Genomic DNA, 18,553 nt, shown 5'->3' with positions numbered 1-18,553 from the left:
TCGACACCCTCGACACCCCTCGACACCCCTCGACACCCCTCGTGCCTCGACACCCTTCGACACGGTCAAGCATGGTTTCAGCCTCGACAGGCCTCGACAGGCCTCGACAGGCCTCGACAGGCCTCGACAGGCCTCGACAGGCCTCGACACTTGAGCACTTGAGCACTGGATAGGGTCGATTCCGCATGGTACGGGACCCCTCGATCGTCTCGCCCACCCTCACTGGAGTGTTCATTGGGGGGGGTCATAACAAACACGGTATAGGATCGAGGTGCACGCTGCCGAAGCAGTGTCGTCCCCCCTCTCCCCGGCGGCGATGGCGGTGTGACCGATCGAGCTACAACACCTCTATCCCTCGACAGCAGCTCGACACCCTCGACACCGGGCCTCGACACCTCGACACCAGGGCTCAGGGTTCTGAGCCCCGGTCTGACAGCCTGACAGTATCTGACAGCATCCGACAGCCTGACAGCCAGGGCTCAGGCCGCCCCACAAGGATCCCTACCCAACCCGAGGAGCCGAACCCTGTTGGCGCGCATTTGCGGCATATTTCCCGCGTTACTCCTCGCTGTCGCGTCCCCAAACTTGGCCTCCTCTGAGCAACGCCCGCGTGAGTTTGGCCCGAGATGTCTCTCTCCGCCTACGAGCTGGAGCGGCTCGAGAACATCCGCCGCAACCACGAGCATTTGGCCCGACTCGGGTTGGCCGACGGGATGGTGCCGGCGGCGCCGCCGGCGCCGTCTGCAAAAGGCAAGCGCAAGGCGAGTCCGGCGGCGGGGCCGTCACGCCGCTCATCGAGGCTGAAGGACATGCCGGCGCCAAACGTCTACATCGAGCACGACCCCGACGAGGACGAGGGTAGGCGACGGCGCAAGGCGCAGAGGAGGCCTCTGGTTCTTGGCGGCCGCGACGCCGCCGCGGCGTCTGCGTCCGAGGAGGAGGAGGATCCGGACGCCCTTCCTGTCGAGCGAGAAGAGGGGCTGCGGCTCACTCCGCTCGAGAGGCGTGTGTACTCCGCGCTCCGCGAGATTCGCAACGCCAAGGCCCGCTCGACGTCTCGAGAGGCGTGTGTACTCCGTCGATGTTTGTCGTCGAGCGGTGGTGCATCTCCCATGCTCCCACCCGCGCCCTCCTCGCAGCCCGCCCGCGGCCGACACCGACGCCCTCACGGGCTCACCCTAGTCGTAGGTGCGGGTTTTTTGCGTGCCCTCCGTCAATACGGGGCGCTGGGCGATGGCTGGGCTTGTCGCCGGGCGAGCTGGCCCCTCAGTCGGCCGCGGAGCGGAGATGCAAAATCGAGGCGGCGCGGCCCCTGCGCGCAGCCTATCCGGCCGGCGCGCGCATGGTTCCGTAGCCCGTCTAGTGCCTCACTGACCAACTCCAGCGCTACGGTGCACGTGGCCGGTGTGGTACTGGGGCTGGGCAGCCTTGGGGCCGGCGGAGACCGCCGTCTAGCGGTCGCACTAGTCGGATATCGTTGTTCAACCTGTTTGTTCAACGGTTGTTCAACCATACTTTGAGCCTTAATTATTAATTCGGGTTTGGGTCTCTGAGGTCGATACTAGCGTCTATAACTTGCCACAAGCATGCTTTACAAAAGTCCAGCGGAGCTGGACTCGCAGAACGGCCGTCCGCGCGCGCTGTGAACAGCGCCGTGGTTGAACACTGTTCAACGTCGTTGAACACGTGACGGTCCAGTAACCGAGGAGTGAGGATTGGTGTCCCATTAACATTATGACTTAACTTACCTCTTGTGAGCAGTGAGTGCTTCTTTTCGGCGCCGCCGCGCCGCCCGCCCGCGCGCCACCCCTTTTGCGCAGCAACACCTTAAACTTCATGGCCCTCCAAATTCGGGTCGGAGCGTAGCGGAGTGGGACCCGAGTTTGAAAAAGGCGACGGACGCACCTAGCCTCCAACAACGCCTCCCCGGCGCAGAGGAGCCCCCGGAGGGACGCTCAACCGCCCCACGCCACGCCGCTTGCGGCGGTCCTCTTCCCTGCTCGCGGGGGCCGCACATATTTGCTTCGAGAAAAACACACATGACGCAAGGTCGATGTTTGTCGTCTGCAACAATCGGACGATGGTCGACATGTGCAAGCGAGTGCCCTCCTCGCCCAAAGAGCTGCGGCAGTGCCACGGGATGGGGGAGGTCAAGGTGGAGAAGTACGGCGCGCTTCTGCTCGAGGCTCTCGCGCCCTTCGCCGACGCGCTGCGTGAAGAGCACGCAGCTGCCGCCGCCGCGGCCGCCGCTGCCGAGCCCGCCGCCGAGGCCGCCGCCGATGCCGCGGTCGCTGTAGGAGCCTCTACTTCCGAGACCACTGTCGCCGCCGAGGCCGGCTGCAGCCGTAGCTCGCCCGAGGGCGAGAAGAGGCGGCGGAAGAAGAAGGCGAGGCGGGCGGTGCCGCTCGACGGGCTGAGCGAGGAGGAGCTGCTCCGCATGCAGCAAGAGCTCTTTGCCAGCGCGCGGCAGCACGTCGAGGCCGCCGCCGCCGCCGCCGCCCCGCCCTCGACCGGGGCCTCGGCAGAACTGCCGCAAAGCATCGACGAGGTCATTCGCTTGATGGACGAGCGCGAGCCCGCCGCCCGATTCTTCGAGCGGCAGATCGACTCAAGCGGCGGGTGCTCGAAGACGCGGAAGAGGCTGCGAGATCTCGCAGCCACGGAGCCCGACGACCCGGCAGTGGCGTGGTGGGTGGCGGCGGGCGGCGGCCGCGGGCACAACGTGCCTTGGACGCCACCCGACGCGGCCTCGCTCGAGGCGCTGATCAACAAGATCAAAGGCTTCTGGCGACGGGCGTCGTGTAAAAAATGTACACTCTTTTTGTCACGCCTCTCCGCGGTCAACCCCCCCCCCCCCCCGACCAAAGAGAACTTCGGCGGGCGGCGCGTCTCGTCACGTCTCTCTCATCCTCCGAGCGCAAGGACGCGCGGGACACGCGATCACACGTCACGACATCGTGCCACTCTCGCCCGGACGCCCGCCACTCTCGCCCGCGCGAGAGCACACACCCACCACACTGTCCGCACCGCCATCACAAGCGGGGAGAGACGGCACCGGCCGGCTACAGCCTCGAGACGCCGAGTCGGAGAGGCGGCGCCAAGTCGGCCGGAGAGGCGGCGGCCGCACAGAAGAAGAGAAAAGGTGGGTGGGGGGGGGGGCACCCTGCGGCCCCAGCGACGCCGCGGGAGGGAGGGAGGGAGGCGAATGCAGAGACGGGAGTCGGGGGTACAACTGGAAGGGAGGAGCTGCTGGGGGAAGGGGGTCGGGGCTCGACTCAGCCGTATCGGAAGCCGAGCAGCAGGCCCGCGCCTGGAGGCGGGGTGTGGGAGGTGGGTGAGGGCTCTCCTGCGGCCAGGAGCCTTGCGGCGAGGGCGAGGGCGAGGGCGAGGGCGAGGGCGAGGGCGAGGCGAGGAGCGCGCCGTAGGTGCCAGCCGTCACGGCCGAGTTCTCTCCCGTCATGTACGCGACCAGCTTTCCAAAGTGCTTCTTCATGTCGTCCTGTCTCGGCAGTGTCTCGGCGGTGGCAATTGAGGGGCAGGGGCGGTCAGCGCGACGGGCAGCCGGCGCTGTCTCGGGAGGTTCCTCGGAGGTGTTGGAGGTGTCTCTTGCAGCATCTCAGGGAGTCTCGGAGGTGTCTTGGAGGTGTCTCGGAGGTGTCTTGCAGGTGTCTCGGAGGTGTCTTGCAGCAAGGGTGTCTCGGAGGAAGACCTGCGAGAGCTCTCCGTCTCCGTCCGTGTCGATCAGCTTCATGGTCTTCTCCTTGACCTTATCCCAGTGCACCTGTGGGGAAGGGTGGGGAAGGGTGGGGAAGGGTGGGGAAGGGTGGGGAAGGGTGGGGAAGGGTGGGGAAGGGTGGGGAAGGGTGGGCATGCCGTGGGCATGCCGTGGACATGCCCGCGGTCTCCCTCTCCCTCCCCCCGCGCGCGCGCCGTCATGAAGCCCTGCTTCTCCGCTGCGGTGAGGGTCATGAAGATGAATCCCGTGATGCCCATCGCCGCCTAGGCGGGGGGAGAGAGGGCGGGAGGGGGAGAGGCGAGGGGTAAAAGAGGCGAGAGGAGAGGGGAGGAGAGGGAGATGGGAGACAGGGGAGAGGAGAGAGGAGGGCGAGACGCGCCTTGCCCAGCTTCTTGAGGGCGACGCCGGTGCAGGCGCCTGTTGGGGGTGGGGAAGGGCGGACAGCCGAGGAGAGGGCGGAACAGAGGTGTGGGCGTGGCGGCCGTGGCGGTGGAGGCGGTGGTGGCGGTGGCGGTGGTCAGGGCCGGTGCACGCGCCCATCACGGTGCCAAACCCTCCCGACTGAGCCATCAGCTCGGCGTCGATCTCCTTGGGGAGCGCGAAGCCGCCGGGCAGGGAGAGCGAGGACAGGTCGGGCATCGTGAAGCCGCTCTCCTCCTTTGGCGCGCCTGCCGCCGCATGAGGGAGGAGCAGAGCACGGTTGGAGAGAGGCGGGCAAGTGGAGGCGAGGCGGGCGGCGGGAGAGGCCGAAGGGAGGGGAGCGCGTTGCGGATGCTCGAGCAGGGCACGCGGGTGCGCCGTGGGGACGCAGGGTCTCTGTCCTCACCGTAGTACACGCCGAGGCCTCGCATCTTCTTGAGCTCCGTCTTGCGATCAACAATATTCTTGAGCTCTTCGGGCGACGCGCCCTTCTCCCTCGAGCGAAGCTGCTGCAGCTCGGAGTTCACGCGCTCGCGCGCCTCGGCACGAGAGCCCATCATTTCTGCTCTGTGGAGTCGGCCCGCTCTTGATGCGGCCGAAGACGGAAAAATTTAAGAGCACACAACACGAGATGACAAGTGTGGTGGCGGCGTGCCGTCCTCCCATCCCTCCCTTGGGTGTAGGTATTTTGTTGGCAAATCAAGACACAGAGCTCACACAGGATCACAGCGGGAGGAAAGCGGCGAGTCGCAATTCCAGGGGTCGTTGTGGCGGGCCACCCTGTTGTCTGTTTTCTTTCTTTCTTTCTAAGTTTACGCGACCGTCGTACGAAGCCGCTTTTGCTCGCGTCGGCGCCGCCGAGCGCTGCACGGAGAGCATATTCACTGAAAAAGAATTGTACCCGCGAGGTCCGGGCATGCGCTTTCTTTCTTGCCTCCACAACGACAGGAGGGCACTACGACTACGTGCCTCCCCGTGTTTGTAGCCTGGCGTTTGTGCCCCGTTTGTGCCCCGTGCCGGCAACCTATTTTTAACTTAATTTTTTTCCGCATTCGGGCTCGTGCCCTCGCTCCGTCTATCCGCGCCTCCTCATCGCGCCTCCTCACGGCGTTCTTTGCCAGCTGCAGCTGCACGCAGCTGCTGCTGCATGCCACTCCTGCTCTCGAACGGCGTTGACGGCGTGTTCGATGGCGCGAGCACTGACGGCGGTGACGGCGAGAGTCTTGCCAGCGGAGGTGGCGGCGGCGGCGGCGGCGGCAGCAGCAGGAGAGGCGGCAGCAGTGAGCCAGAGGAGCCGGATGCATCGGCGAAGCGTCTGCTTGCGAGAGTGCGGTGGCGTGCTCCGCGATTCGATGCACCGCCGCGCTCGCTGCTCCACTCGCAGCTCATCGCGCTCGCCGCATCCGCGTCGCCCACCGAGGCGAGCCGCGCTGCACTAGAGGGCGCGCTGCGCCGCGCCGCTGGCTCGCTCGCCCGTACAATGCCCGGCGGCAGCCTCGACCTCTTCGGCTCCAACGCCACCGACCTCTCACTCCCAAGCTCCGACCTAGACCTCGTCATCACGACCGCTGAGGCCGCCGGAGCGGCGGCGGCGGCGGCGGCGGCGGCGGCAGAGGAGGAGGAGGGGCAGGCGGAGGAGGAGGAGGAGGAGGAGGAGGAGGAGGAGGGGGAGGAGGAGGAGGCTCCGGCCGGCCACCGCAAGCGGCGGCGCGGCCAGCCGATCCCGCGGCCGACCTCGCGGCTGAGGCAGCGCGAGGCTGTCAAGCCGCTCCGCCGGCTGATGCGTGCTCTGCTGCGCGATGGCGTCGCGCTCGGCTACCCGCGCTCGCCAGAGGTGGTGCGCGCGCGCGTGCCCATCCTCAAGTACACTGACGCCGCCTCGCGCGCTGCGGTGGACGTGTGCATCGACCAGGAGGGCGGCCCGCGCGGGTCCGCCTGGGTGCGGGGGAGGCTGCGAGCGCGGCCGGAGCTGCGCCCGCTCCTGCTGGCCGTCAAGCTGCTGCTGCGGAGGCATGGCTTGTCCGAGACGTACACCGGCGGCGTGGGCTCGTACCTGCTCTTCGTGATGGCGGAGCGGGTGGCGCGGCACAACGGGGAGGGGCATGGCCAGGCGGGCGAGGCGGGCGAGGCGGGCGAGACGGGCGAGGCGGACCTCGGGGCGCTGCTCGTCCTTTTCCTCGCGCGGTACGCGGCGCACCGCGGCGACGCCCTCCAGGTGCCACTACCGCCTCCCTTGCCGAGACGCTTCCCTTTCCGAGAAGCTTCCCCTCCGAGAGGCCCCTTCCGGGCTCCCCCCTCCTCCCAACACCTTCGCCGCACGAGGGCCACCAGCCCTGCTTGGCATCTCCCAGCCACTCTCCCGCTGCCGCCGCCCGCCCCCGACGCTCCCCCGCCCTCCCGCTCCCAGATGCGCGACCCGCTCTGCGCGAGCGTCGACCTCGGAGCAAAGTGCTTCCGCTGGAGAGCGGTGAGCAGCCTCTTCGGCCGCGCCCTCGCCGGCCTGCGCTCTCGCGGCTGCATCTCCGCCCTCCTGCCCGGCTGGCGGCCACGCTCGGGAGATCGCATCTCGCGCGCGGCCCTCGCGGCGCTCGGCGAGCCGCGGCCGGCCGGCGGCGGCGGCGTGGGCGAGGGGGGAGGGGGCGCGGCGTGGCGGCTGCGCGAGGCGGGCGCGGAGGCGGAGGTGGTGGCGGCGCGGGCGCGCGTCGAGGCTGGCTGCGCCTCGGACGACGAGGGCGGGGGTGGGGGCGGCTGGGGAGGCGGAGGCAGGGGCGGAGGTGGGCGCGGCCGGGGCGGCGGAGGCGGACGTGGTCCCGGCGGCGCCGGCTTCCGGCGCGGACGCGGTGCCAAGCGGCAGAGGCCGTCGCCCGCCGACGAGGGTGACCCCCCGCGCCCTCAACGGAGCAGCGGCCAGCCGCAGCAGCAGGAGCAGCGCAGGCGGCGGCACGAGAGTAAGCAGCGGGAGCGCAAGCAGAGGCAGCAAAAGCGGCGGCGGGAGCGGGAAGCGAGGTCCGAGTTTCGCGCGGGGCGGAGAAGGGAGGAATGAATAAATAAATACAAACGGACACACTCAGAGATTGACGACTATAGGATCTAGGTATAGTCTCCAGTTGTAGATTTTCCTCCGTCCGTCCCCGCGCCGGCGGCCAGAGCGATTTTCGCAAAAAGAACGCTCACCCGCACACATTACGCGCACACAGCGGGGTGTCAAAAACTCACATGGGTCAAACATACACACGATCTCTCTCTTCACCCATCTCAGTCAGAGATCAGAGAGTGTCCGTTTTTATTTTTTTTACGATCTCTCTCGCAAGGCGACCTGGTCCTGGACGCAGCGTCCAGCGAGGGTCGCATGTAGGGTTGTCAAACAAACGTTAACTTTGGGCCTAACAGTTGCACTATTGTTGGCTGAAATCCTCAACGTTGTTCAAGTGTTCTGATCTCCCCAGCCCAAGCTGTTACAAGATTTACTGTTTGTTACTGTTGTTTAAACTGTTGTTCAGTGGTCAGCAAGCAGAAAATGCCACGAAAAACCCCGGCTAAACCCGGAAAATTCCCGGACCAGGTTGGGAAGGGCGGCATGCCGGACAGGTTCACCATGAGGAACCATGGCCGCAAGCCGCCGGGCAAGGCGGTCAAGCGCAAGCCTGACCGCCAGCCCGCACCCAAGGGAGGTGGACCCCCATCCCCCTCTCCCAAGGTGAACAAGAACAGGCTGAGCGCGCTGGGCGCTGGCCCTTCTGGCACCGCCGCGCTCCCCCTCCCCCTCCTCGCCGCCTGCCAAATCACCGCGGCCGTCTGCGCCCGCTTCCGAGTATGACTCCGAGCTCGACCAATACTTTTCCGACGCCGAGGCGCGGGATAGGGTGGCAGGGGTTGTACACGACGCAGTGCAGCAGGCTGTGATGCAATACGGCTATGACGACGAGCTCTTCCAGGATTGGAGGGACGGCAAGATAGGCGAAAAGGACTTGCCGGAGGAGGTGATGATGGCTATGACTTTGGACCTTTGCGAGAGGTGGCGAGCGGAGCAAGAGCGGTGTAGGCGCGTCCACGCGGCGCAGCGGCTCTCCCGCGACCCCGGCCCCTCTCGTAGCCGCAGCCGTAGCCGCAGCCCCAACTCTTGCCGCTCTTCCGTGTCGGGCTGTGACGAGGGGTGAGGGGACACGGATTGAAGATCCCTCACACCAAGATCGTGCAGGGCGGGGACACACGTCCCTAAATCCCATCTCGTCTCAGAGTTTTCACCGTTTTATTTATTGCTTACCTGGGTTTTCCCGCGGCGGTATTTTCGGGTATTACCCGTACTGGACGCTGGAGATCGTCATGGGTCACTGCCAGGCCTTCCTCATCGTTGTTCAGCCGGCCTAACGTTAGCTACTGTTGTTGGGGAGCCCCACTGTTGTTCTGTTGTTACTCCGCTGTTGACACTCTGCTGCGTATTTTTTCGATATACTGGGCTGGGTTACTTTTTAGGCACATTGTGGGGTTGGCACTCCCATCGACCCTCATGACCTCCTGCGGTCTCTGAGATGGACACCAGTGGGTGTGGGACCACAGCCAGGGTACACTCGAAGGCTGGGTAAGCAGTAGAGGTCGATACTCGACGCGTCCCACATGGTCTGTGTCGCTGTCGGCACGCTGTCGACAGGACGTCGAGCGACACCGGTGGCAGTGCCACCCAGGAGTGGTTGGGCGGTCTCCCGTCATAAGAGAGCCACCATGTGATCCGTATGATGATTCCTGACAACCGCCTCAGTCAACTTTCGTCACAGTTCCCGCTCTGAGAGGAGCTGCGGGTCAGTTCGACAGCTGGAGCTGTGTCGCCGGCGTGCGGCGGCCTGCCTCCGGAGGTGCCTCTGAGGTGGACATTTTTTGGTCACCGTGAGAGAACGCGTTCGAATTTTTACTCCGGAACTTCAACTCTGCACGCGCACCGGCCAGGGCTACAATAGTGCCAGTGAGGCGGAGGCGCGAGTCGGAAGGCCGCGACCGTCAGGTATTCCCTTCTTTTCCTACAATCGCTGTGAACCCAGCCGCGTAGCAGAACTCACACTGTTTTCAGCTCTCTTAACGTTTGACAACCCTAGGGTCGCAGCACATGACATACACAACACACTGCGCTACACGTAACACGTAAGTACCGGCAATACACAGGCGTCAGCACAGCACGCAGAGCGCGACAGCACAGCACATACATACTCTGGCGCCGGGCGCTGGCTCGCGCGGCCACCAAACTCGTGCGACATGCGGCCACCAAACTCGGAGCTGCAATACGACATCAGACCCAGGATGAGCCTCACCAGACTAGAGAGGAGGAGAGACCCTCACGCCGCGCGAGCAGTAGGTCAGACCAGCGCCGCGCGAGCCGCGCGCGCGCCGGCGCCCGCCCTGACCACGAGGCCGAGCACGGCGGCGAGGCCGAGGGCCGCGCCCGCTGCAGAGGCAGCGCTCGCTCCGTGGCCGGGCGAGGATGCCGCCGCTGCGGCTGCGCCCGGGGGCTCCGCGCGGAGGAAGAAGAAGAATCGGGCGCCCGGCGTCGCGGGCGGAGGGGGCGGCGGCGGCGGCGGCGGCGGCGGCGGCGGCGGCGGATTGGGAGGCGGCGGCGGCGGCGGCGGTGGCGGGGGTGGGTCTGGAGGCGGCGGCGGGGGCGGAGGCGGTGGTGGCGGATCTGGCGGATTGGGAGGCGGCGGCGGCGGGTCCGGCGGAGGAGGCGGGTCCGGCGGAGGCGGCGGCGGAGGCGGCGGCGGAGGCGGCGGCGGCGGTGGCTGCGGAGGCAGAGGAGGGGATCCAGGGAGGGGGGGCGGAGGCGAGGGGCTCTTGTCAAATTTGTGGGCGAGAGCCTCTAGCTTCTGCATGAGCTTCCACTCGATTTCTGCCGCCTTCCCGTCGATCTTGTCGCCCGTGGCGTCGAGGTGGTCTTTGAACCTTGCCGCCACACTGAGGCTCCTCCCGCGAGTGACCGAACGGCCTCCGCTGCGCTGAGCGCCAGGGTTGGCTCCGCTGTCCTCGTTGTGCGCCAGCGGTTGCGGAGCGGCGAAGGCGAGCAGAGCCGCCGCTCCGAGCATCCGGAGGACTCCGCGCCGCAATTCGACCAGTAGAGCCGGTTGCAGCACCTTGCGAAAAAACAAAAATCCAAAACTTCGGTCTCGTATCGTATAGGATCGCTCGTCTCGTATCGTCTCGTATCGGATCGTCTCGTCTCGGTCGGATCGTCTCGGTCGCGCCTCGGTGCGCCTTCCTCGCGAGAGACGTGAGACGCCAGACACTCGGACAAAATCCCGCCGAGCCATCTGACCACGCCCTTCCTCCCCCTCTCTCCGGCGAGGGAGGACGGGCCGAGCCATCTGACACACGCCGCACGCCACTGCAGCCTCGCATTGCACTTCGGTGTGCGCATAGACTCGGACGTAATCCTACCACCCGCGCTCGCCTCACCCTCCTCGGCGCTCACTCGGCTCCCAAATTTCCACCGCGACTGCACCGCTCTGCTCACACGTCGCGTCTGGCTCCTACCGAGTGGCTGCTCACACGTCCGAGTGTCTAGCATATTCGGCGGCGGATCGACGGAATCGCGATCGCCGACCCCCCGTCCTCCGCATCCGGACGCTCTCGTTCTCCCCCTCGCTTTCTCTTTCTCTCCTTCTCTCTCCCCCGCCGCCCCCTCCCTGGCCCCTCCCTCCCTCCCTTCCCTCCCTCCCCCCCGCCCGCCCGCCCATCCGCCCGCCCGCTGGCCCGCCCACACACCCCCTCACCAGTGGTCGCCCTCGGCGCAGGCGACGCGCAGGTTCGGGGCGGGCGACCGTCGCTCGCCGCTCACACAAAGCCTAGCGGAGCCGCGAGTGTCTGGGCGCTCCAAAACCGCCGCCGAGAGCGGTCTCTTCGAGACGCCGGTGTCTCTCTGACCCATACCTGTCCATGTACCCGGCGTTGCAGTGAGGTGAAGAGGACCCGCGACTCTAAGCTGTTCTCCGCCTTTCTTATTCGCGGAATCGCGCGCGCCGGCCGCACACCACACCGCGCGTGTTTTGATGTCAGTGCCTCCTCGACCCGCACGAGTCTGTGTGATGTTGACGACCTGTGTGTGTCTGACCTCTTTCTTGTATCACGAAAGTACTCGCGGCTGGAACAAGCCGCCGCCGCCGCCACGCCGACCATGACGCGCCATCGCGGTATGGCCATGCTGCATGCATCTCGATAGACCAGACAGGACGGGCACGCACCCATCTCTCCGTCTGTTCTCAATAGCCTGGCTAAAGAGCGCCCCCCCCCCCGCCCCTCTCCCCTCCCCCCTCACCGGACCGCGCCAAGCGCGCGCATCGCGCCCTGCAGCTCCGACACCTGGTCGAGCGCGTCGCCGAGCAGCCCCTTTGCCACGCCGAGGTCGCTCAGCTGCTCCACGCCGCCGCTCGCCCGCACCTCGGCGGCGTTGTCGGCCACGAATCGGCGGCACTGCGCAAGGAGACGCCCGTCGCCCGTCATGTGCGCCGCCTCGAGCAGCGGCACGGCGGTCGCCGGCCCGACGCTCTCCTGCAGCGCCTGCGCGCAGAGCAGCTCGAGGCGCGGCACTTGGTACATCTGCGCCAGCTCCCGCAGGTCGAGCGCGCGCCGCGCCTGCTCGCCCTCCCCGAGGTTGAGCTCGTCGGCGCAGAGGTACTCGATGAAGGCGGTGAAGCTGGCGAGGTTGGTGTCGGACACCGTGACCTCGGCGGCGTCGCGCTCCTTCATGCCGATGCCGAACATGGTCCGAAAGACAACGGACCGGGCGCAGAGGACGCACTTGCTCACGTGCTCGACGCGCTCCTCGTCGTCGCCGACCAGGAAGGTGACCATGCCCTGCGGGAGGGAGGCGTCGCCCCACGTCTTCTTCATGTCGGCCGAAAAGGTCGAGGGCGGCACCACGAGCGGCGCGAAGGAGGGAGGCGGAGGAGGCGCAGCCACGTGGACGAAGCGGATGCGGGAGGGGTCTGCGACGCAACACACCGCCAACGTGCTGCCCTGCGGGGAGAGTGCAATCGCACGCGGCGCCTCCAGCTGCGCGCACCCCCCCACACCGTCGGCGCTGCCCTTCTCGCCGCTCCCCGCCACTGTGGTAACGACTGCGGAGGACACATCCACAAGCCTGATCTTGTGATTGCCGTGGTCGGCGACGAAGAGAGCGGCGCCATCGGGGCTGAGGGCGAGACCCTGTGGCCTGCTGAACGTCGCCGACGGCCCTGGGCCATCTGCGCTTCCCTTTGCCCCACTGCCGGCCAACGTCGTCACGACGCCCGATGCCACGTTCACCCGCCGGATGACGTGCCCGGTGCAGTCGGCCACGAAGAGGGTGTCGCCATTTGGGGCAAGCGCGAGGGCGGCCGGGTGATAGAACTGCGCCTCGTTGCCCGCGCCATTGGCGCGGCCCGCAGTGCCGCTGCCGGCGACCGTGGTCACCGCGCCCGTCGCCACCTCGACGCGGCGGATGCGATGCCCAAGGCAGTCGGCCACGAATAGCGCTGCGCCGTCCGCGGTAACTGCCAGAGCGCACGGTCGATTGAAGGTGGCATCCAACCCCACGCCATCGATGCTGCTCGCCGCGCCGCTCCCCGCGATGGTCGTGGCCTGACCCTGCGGAAGCGTGATCATGATCACGCTTGAAGCATCCCAGTCCGTCATGTAGAGCCGTGCCGTGTTGACCGGACAGGACGCCATGGAGACGAAGGGGTCGGACAAGACCCCATCTTCGGGCGCGACTCCGCTCGCCACCTTGCTCTGGCCAGCCGAATCGAACTCCACAACCAACCCGGGCACCCCTCCCAACAAAGTGCCGCTCGGGCCAAAAGACAGCGCAAAGCTGCGTCTCGAAAGTGTACGCGCGGGAGCTGAAGAGACCAGTGCGTACGGCTGGTCACCGAAGAGCGGCTCGGCGAAGGGCGGGTCGTCTTCCAGCGTCCCCGATGAAGACGCGTCTTGCGTGCTTGTCATCGGCGCGGCGAGGCGGCTGGCGGTGTCTCTGGAAGGAGAAAAAGGGCGAGGCGCCCACGCTCCCTCGCACGGGCACGGGACTGGCACTAAAACAGAGAAAAGAACTCATATCACAACACCGACCCATAACCACACTCATGCAGCGCCGAGCGGAACACCGCAGGCGTCACATGCGCCATGCCGTATTCAATGAGGTCCGGCACACCCAAATCCATGGCACGGAAATCACACTCCGCTGCGCGCACCGCCAGCTTCATCCGCCGGAGGCACTTTTCGTGTGGAGCGATCTCAGGGCAATACGGGGGCAAAAACTCCACGACGAAGCCCAACTCAGACATGAGGTTCAGCAGCTCGTGGCGCCCGTGCGTTCGGCAATTGTCCCAAACAAGGACTGACCGCTCCTCGCGGCCCTGGGGCCCAGTGAACGGGTTCATGTGAGGCATCTGGGGGGGGGGGGGGGGGGCAGCAGGTGAGACAGGTGGTGAGAGGGGCGCCGCGCACGGGCAGCCTCACCACGTGGTTGGTGACGGCCTCGAACAGCAGCTCCGCATCGATGGGGCCCTCCACGGCAAAGTGGTCAACGTAACCGCGAGTGACATCAAACACGCCCAGCACCGACCACCGCTGGCCGCGGACGGTGATGCCGCGCTCGGAGTTTGCGCGCTCACCGCGCAGCGCTCGGCCGAACCGCCTGCGCAGTGAGACACGAGCGGCCTCAGGAGGGCGAGAGGAGTGCGCGCGCGCGTGCAAGCACAAACGCACTTCGTGAGAAGATTGCGGGCATCGCACGAAGCCTCATCCGCCCACACCAGCTGACACATCGCGTAGGTGGAGAGGATGCGCAAGACAAACTCATGCGCGGCCTGCTCGTCGTGCCGGTCCAGCAGCTGCGAGAGCTGTGCGGGGAGGGGAGAGATGGTTGGAGATGCTCAATATCAGACCAGAAGCCGCTATGGCGGCGCACAATTTTGCGCGTCCAGCCCATCGCGATCGACGTGCGGCAGATAGCAGAGGTCGAGACGGCGACGCCAGTCAAGCGCTGGAAGGCGTCGGCAATGTCCTGCAGGTCCGACTCGGCGTCGCACTCGGTGAGGGCCCGGAGGAGCGGCTCGCGCAGGTGAGACGACACAAGGCCGTTCCACGGATCGTTGGGCCGTCGCCCCTGGAACGTCTCGACGCCGTCTGTCTGCACAAAGCGCTGGTAGATTTGCCACGCAGTCGTGGTGCCAATCTCAAGCTCTGCAGCGATCGTATCGTAGGTTTGTTCGAGGAACCACCGCTTGTAGACGACACGCGTGGCGATGTCCGAGGACAGCGCCACGGTGCGGCCCATGCGAGCGACCAGCGCAGCCGCTGCCATAGTCTTAAGGCGAGGGTGGTGGCTGTCCCCGTGAAGATCGGGCCCGGGGTTGTGCGTTTACGTGAAGATCTCTCTCGAGCTCCAGCCCGATCATCCAGCCCGATCATCCGCTAGGTGCGCTTCTTACAAATCTAAGCTCCCTGAGGAGTTGGGGCCGCTGCTACACAATTCCCGACTGCGCACTCACACTTATAAATAAAGAGAGAAAAAGAAGGCGAATTGTCTGGGCTTCCCTCGAGAGGGGCAGCTTCGTAGGCCGTACGAGTTGCTGAGTGGCCTCTAGCCGTGAGAGTGTGCCTCACACGCACCTGTGCCCAACCCAGCTCGTCCGCTCACGTGAGCGAGAGGACTTGGCAGTGACGGCGAGCGGCGCGGCAGACGACCGGGTGGAACTCTAGCGGGCCGCACCCTCTCACACAGACAGTCAGACTCCGACAGACCAGAGACAGGCAGGCAGGCAGGAAAGGGAAAGAGGGAGGGAGGGAGGCTGCCCCCCCTGAGCCCCACAGTCCGCACCACACACGCACGAGTACAAAAACGGGTGGGCACTTATAGGCCTCCGCGTTCAAAAATTAGGTTTTCTGTGGGCTTGTGTGGTGCTCTGTAGAGTGCTCTGTAGAGAGGTCAAACGGAATGACTGGTGCGTCATCTCGGCAGTGAGCGGCATTCACCTGTGCAGTGGTGGTCGTTGGGAGGGGAGGGGGGTAGTCTCAGCAGAGAGCAGCGGGGACGGGCATTGGCGACAGAGAGCAGCGGGGAGTTGTGGCGACAGACCAAAGAGGACAGAGCCGAGTAATGTCACTCGACATGCGGCCGCACAGAGGAGCGAGACGCGAGACGCCGACAGCCGGAGCCGAGCCGCAGCTGAGCCGCGAGCGAGTTCGCATGCACCAGGTCCACATGATCACCGCGGGCGGCTGCCGAACTCAGGTAGCGTCAACACTCCTAGGGAGTGGACACACCGAGACGGCGGCACACCCGCACTGCCACATCCATCTGCCAGTAAACGGTCGCTCCACGTACGCCGGCACGCATCGCACATGCACGTTTATTCTTGGTCCGGGAAGGGATTCACGGCCGGCAGCTACTGCCCAGACAAGGGAGTTCGCAGCGGGTCCATGTCCGCCCTTCCTGCCCTGACCGTGTTGACAGGGGCACTGCTCAGGTCAGCTTCTGAGTGGTCCAACTCGCTCCATCCTGATCTCAACGCTGTGATGAATCCACAAGCTGCCCCACACTGGGAGCTCGCCCGTCACGCAGCCATTGTGGCGCAGAGACGAGGTGTGCTCTACCAATTGGTTGTGGACGGATGGATGTTGCGCATATTCAGTACCAGCGGCGAGAGGCCGAAGCGAGACTGTCGCCGAAGTGCGACCGAGGGACGTTTCGCGGACGGTCCCGGGTCGAAAGTCTTTTCTCTTCTTTGTGAGAGAGAGTTGTTTTGTTTAAATTCTCTTCTTTATCGTTGACGGAACCGGAGTTCTGCTTCCTTGGGGTTGAAAGCAACTTTGCCTCAGGGACGGACGATATCGTCCGTCCCTGAAGCGCGGCCGTAGAACGATTGGAGGGAGGGAGAACGGCCGGCAGAAAAAAGAAAGAAAACACACAACCCAAGGGAGGGATGGGAGAACGGCACGCCGCCACCACACAGGGATTTTAAGGAGAGGAGTGTGGTGCGCTAGCCGTCGCCCACCCTGGGGAGTCTGCCTCTTCGTATCTCTTTTCGCAGTCTCTCGCCGCTTCTCGCTGCAACCTTCATGCCACCTCGCGGCCGTCCCACTCTCGTCTGTCTCTCCCTTGTCACTTCCTCCTCTGTCGCGTCGTTCTCTTCTGCCTCGTCCTGCGACGCCGCCGCCTGCCGGTCCCTTGTTCTCGCGGCTTCTTTCGCCTTGTGCCGGCAGGCGTGTCGCGTGCGGTCGAGTTTTTCTTCTTTGCCCCGCCAACGGGTGTCTCCGCGGTGTGCGCTGCATCCCCGCCCCCCCCGCGCGCGCACTCCCGCCCGTGCCCCGTTGGTGAGTACGAGTAATGCCGAATCCCATTGCGCGGCACCGCACATCTCACCATATCTCCCCATATCTCCCCATGTGACATGGAACTCTGCCGCTCGCGGGGCGGGAGACATGTTACCACATCTCCCCATGTATCCCCATCTCTATAATGCAGCTCGGCTGCTCGAGGCGCGACCTACATCTCCCCATATCTCACGACATCTCCCGATATCTCCCCATATCTCGGGTCACTCTGCTGCTAGGATCACTAGGATTCATCAGTGGTGATTATCGCTGCATGGGTGATGGACCTTCCCACACTACACTAGGATAAACGACCGGCACGACCCCTGTTTTGGGTCAAATCGCTGTCCAAAATAAATAAAACGCGGTCAAAGCTCAAACTCTGAGAGACGAGATGGGATTTAGGAATACGTAATAAATAAAATTCCTTGATAAAAAAGATACATACGTTCCACATACCGTCAGAGAGTGCAGAGACGACTCACACGACAAACCAAAACCAGCCGGAAAGCAAAATTCTCGACCGAGGTACAAAGTGCGACGTAGGATTCCTACTTGAGCGAGGAGCCGAGACGACGAGAGAGCTCTCTCGCCCATGGGACAATGTGCAGCGTACATGCAAGAGCAGCGCGGCGAGCGAGCAGCGCGCGCGCGCGCGCGAGCGCAAGAGAGAGCGCAAGAGAGCGAGCAAGCAAGTGAGAGAGGGAGCCAGAGAGCGCAAAAGAGCGAGCGAGCGAGCGAGCGAGAGAGAGTGCGCGCGCAAGAGAGAGCGAGCGAGAGCGAGAGCGCGAGGGCGACACCCAAGGCTAATCCTCGGGCGTCCCTCCGAAGATTGCCATGTCGTCCACTGCAGCAGCGGTGGGGCGCGGCGCGACCGGCTGAGGGGTTGGGCGCGGCGGAGGGGCGCCTGGCGCGACCGGCTGAGGGGCTGGGCGCGGCGGAGGGTCGCCTGGAGGTGGCATGGGCCGGGGTGGTGCCACGGGAGGAGCGGGGTGGGGTGGCGGCCGCATCGACGGCATTGGACCGTTGGCTGCTCCGACCCGCGGTCCGGTCGGCAGGGGCGGCTGCGGCGGAGGTGGCTGCCACTGCGCCGCCGCCGCTGGCGGCCACTGCGGCGGCGCATGCGACCACTGCCCTGGAGGCCACAAGTAGTGGGATGGCGGGTAGGCAGGCTGTGGGTACCCTGTGCCATAGCCCCATGGGAAGGGCATGCCACCGCCATACGGCGGGCCAGGCGAGGGCATGGCGCCGGGAGGCCCGGCCGAGGGCGCCGGGGCCGGGGCCGGTGCAGCTCTCTCGGTGAACATGCGGCGGTATGCCGCTCGGAGCGACGGGGAGCCAGCCAAAGCCGTCTCAATGACGCGCGGGAGGCGCTCCGGCTTCGTGCGCGGCTCAAGCGCGAGGGAGAACTCGCCGTCGCAGCTGAAGACCTCGAACTGGTCCTCTGCGTACCGGTCGTCCTCGGCCAGCAGCGCCCGCAAGAAGTGGCGCGCGTAGCAACGCAGGCAAAAGGCGCGAATGCTCTCTGTGGCCTGCGGCGGTCTCGGCTTCCACGCCGCCGAGTTCTCGACCAAGCGCGAGAATGTCAACTGCACGAGGGAGGAACGGAGGAAAGGGATGAGGAGGGGGGGGGGGGGGGGGATGGGGGGGGGAGGGGCGCCCCTTCGGTCATCGCGCTCAGGTTGGCTCGAGCCAGCAGCCGGCCAAAGCCCGCGGCGTCGGGGAAACCACGCCCGTGGCCGGGCCCGGGCCCGCGCCCGCGCCCGCTGTTAGGGCCGCCGTCGCCGTCGCCACCGCCGCCACCGCCGCCGCCGGACCCGGGGCGCGGAAAGGGGCGCGACACGCGCGTGCGGCCGTCAGCGGGGTACTGCGCATCTCTTGCGGGAGATGAGGGCACATTAAGGACAGCATCCCCCCCGACCCCGAAGGGGAGCTTTTTTTTCCCCATGGCCAGGGCCGAAATGCCCCGTTGTTTGAAATCAAATACAACCCCTTGCCCGGCCAAATGCCCTAAACTGCCCGGAACGGTCAGGTCGTACAACGGCTCCAAAAAAAAAGACGGCA

The 18,553-nt window shown here is 65.7% G+C and overlaps 7 protein-coding genes across 7 annotated transcripts; 4 read left to right on the top strand and 3 right to left on the bottom strand.

Annotated features, from left to right (window-relative positions):
• Positions 1 to 2,053: 2,053 nt before the first annotated feature.
• EMIHUDRAFT_200202 (hypothetical protein) lies at positions 2,054 to 2,805 on the top strand (the record flags this gene model as incomplete). Its single annotated transcript, XM_005792015.1, has 4 exons — positions 2,054 to 2,155; positions 2,360 to 2,473; positions 2,549 to 2,688; positions 2,781 to 2,805. 4 exons carry the CDS (start codon positions 2,054 to 2,056, stop codon positions 2,803 to 2,805), a joined length of 381 nt encoding a protein of 126 aa, XP_005792072.1.
• A 227-nt stretch (positions 2,806 to 3,032) lies between these two features.
• Positions 3,033 to 4,716, bottom strand: EMIHUDRAFT_200201 (hypothetical protein; the record flags this gene model as incomplete). Its single annotated transcript, XM_005792014.1, has 6 exons — positions 3,033 to 3,062; positions 3,440 to 3,499; positions 3,710 to 3,766; positions 3,892 to 3,999; positions 4,280 to 4,404; positions 4,563 to 4,716. 6 exons carry the CDS (start codon positions 4,714 to 4,716, stop codon positions 3,033 to 3,035), a joined length of 534 nt encoding a protein of 177 aa, XP_005792071.1.
• A 1,220-nt stretch (positions 4,717 to 5,936) lies between these two features.
• EMIHUDRAFT_200200 (hypothetical protein) lies at positions 5,937 to 7,036 on the top strand (the record flags this gene model as incomplete). The annotated part of the gene is made up of 3 exons (XM_005792013.1): positions 5,937 to 6,233; positions 6,564 to 6,623; positions 7,013 to 7,036. The coding sequence occupies 3 exons, from the start codon at positions 5,937 to 5,939 to the stop codon at positions 7,034 to 7,036; spliced, it is 381 nt and encodes a 126-aa protein (XP_005792070.1).
• Positions 7,037 to 7,751: 715 nt separating this feature from the next.
• Positions 7,752 to 9,286, top strand: EMIHUDRAFT_200199 (hypothetical protein; the record flags this gene model as incomplete). The annotated part of the gene is made up of 5 exons (XM_005792012.1): positions 7,752 to 7,827; positions 8,027 to 8,192; positions 8,805 to 8,851; positions 8,966 to 9,017; positions 9,244 to 9,286. 5 exons carry the CDS (start codon positions 7,752 to 7,754, stop codon positions 9,284 to 9,286), a joined length of 384 nt encoding a protein of 127 aa, XP_005792069.1.
• Positions 9,287 to 10,316: 1,030 nt separating this feature from the next.
• EMIHUDRAFT_351507 (hypothetical protein) lies at positions 10,317 to 11,278 on the bottom strand. Its single transcript, XM_005792011.1, has one exon. It carries the CDS (start codon positions 11,061 to 11,063, stop codon positions 10,905 to 10,907), a length of 159 nt encoding a protein of 52 aa, XP_005792068.1. The 5' UTR covers positions 11,064 to 11,278; the 3' UTR covers positions 10,317 to 10,904.
• Positions 11,279 to 11,446: 168 nt separating this feature from the next.
• EMIHUDRAFT_309158 (hypothetical protein) lies at positions 11,447 to 12,844 on the bottom strand (the record flags this gene model as incomplete). The annotated part of the gene is made up of 1 exon (XM_005792010.1): positions 11,447 to 12,844. One exon carries the CDS (start codon positions 12,842 to 12,844, stop codon positions 11,447 to 11,449), a length of 1,398 nt encoding a protein of 465 aa, XP_005792067.1.
• A 4,465-nt stretch (positions 12,845 to 17,309) lies between these two features.
• EMIHUDRAFT_351505 (hypothetical protein) lies at positions 17,310 to 18,079 on the top strand (the record flags this gene model as incomplete). The annotated part of the gene is made up of 1 exon (XM_005792009.1): positions 17,310 to 18,079. A coding segment is annotated over one exon (248 nt), but the record flags the coding sequence as incomplete, so codon positions are not given.
• Positions 18,080 to 18,553: the final 474 nt, after the last annotated feature.

This window comes from Emiliania huxleyi (assembly GCF_000372725.1).
Source record: "Emiliania huxleyi CCMP1516 unplaced genomic scaffold EMIHUscaffold_11, whole genome shotgun sequence".
Lineage (NCBI taxonomy): Eukaryota > Haptophyta > Isochrysidales > Noelaerhabdaceae > Emiliania > Emiliania huxleyi.
This window is presented reverse-complemented; position numbering and strand designations above follow the sequence as displayed.

Bases quoted from the DNA above. Each gene is read 5' to 3' on its own strand.
- EMIHUDRAFT_351507 (XM_005792011.1), bottom strand. From the start codon at position 11,063: ATGGGTCAGAGAGACACCGGCGTCTCGAAGAGACCGCTCTCGGCGGCG.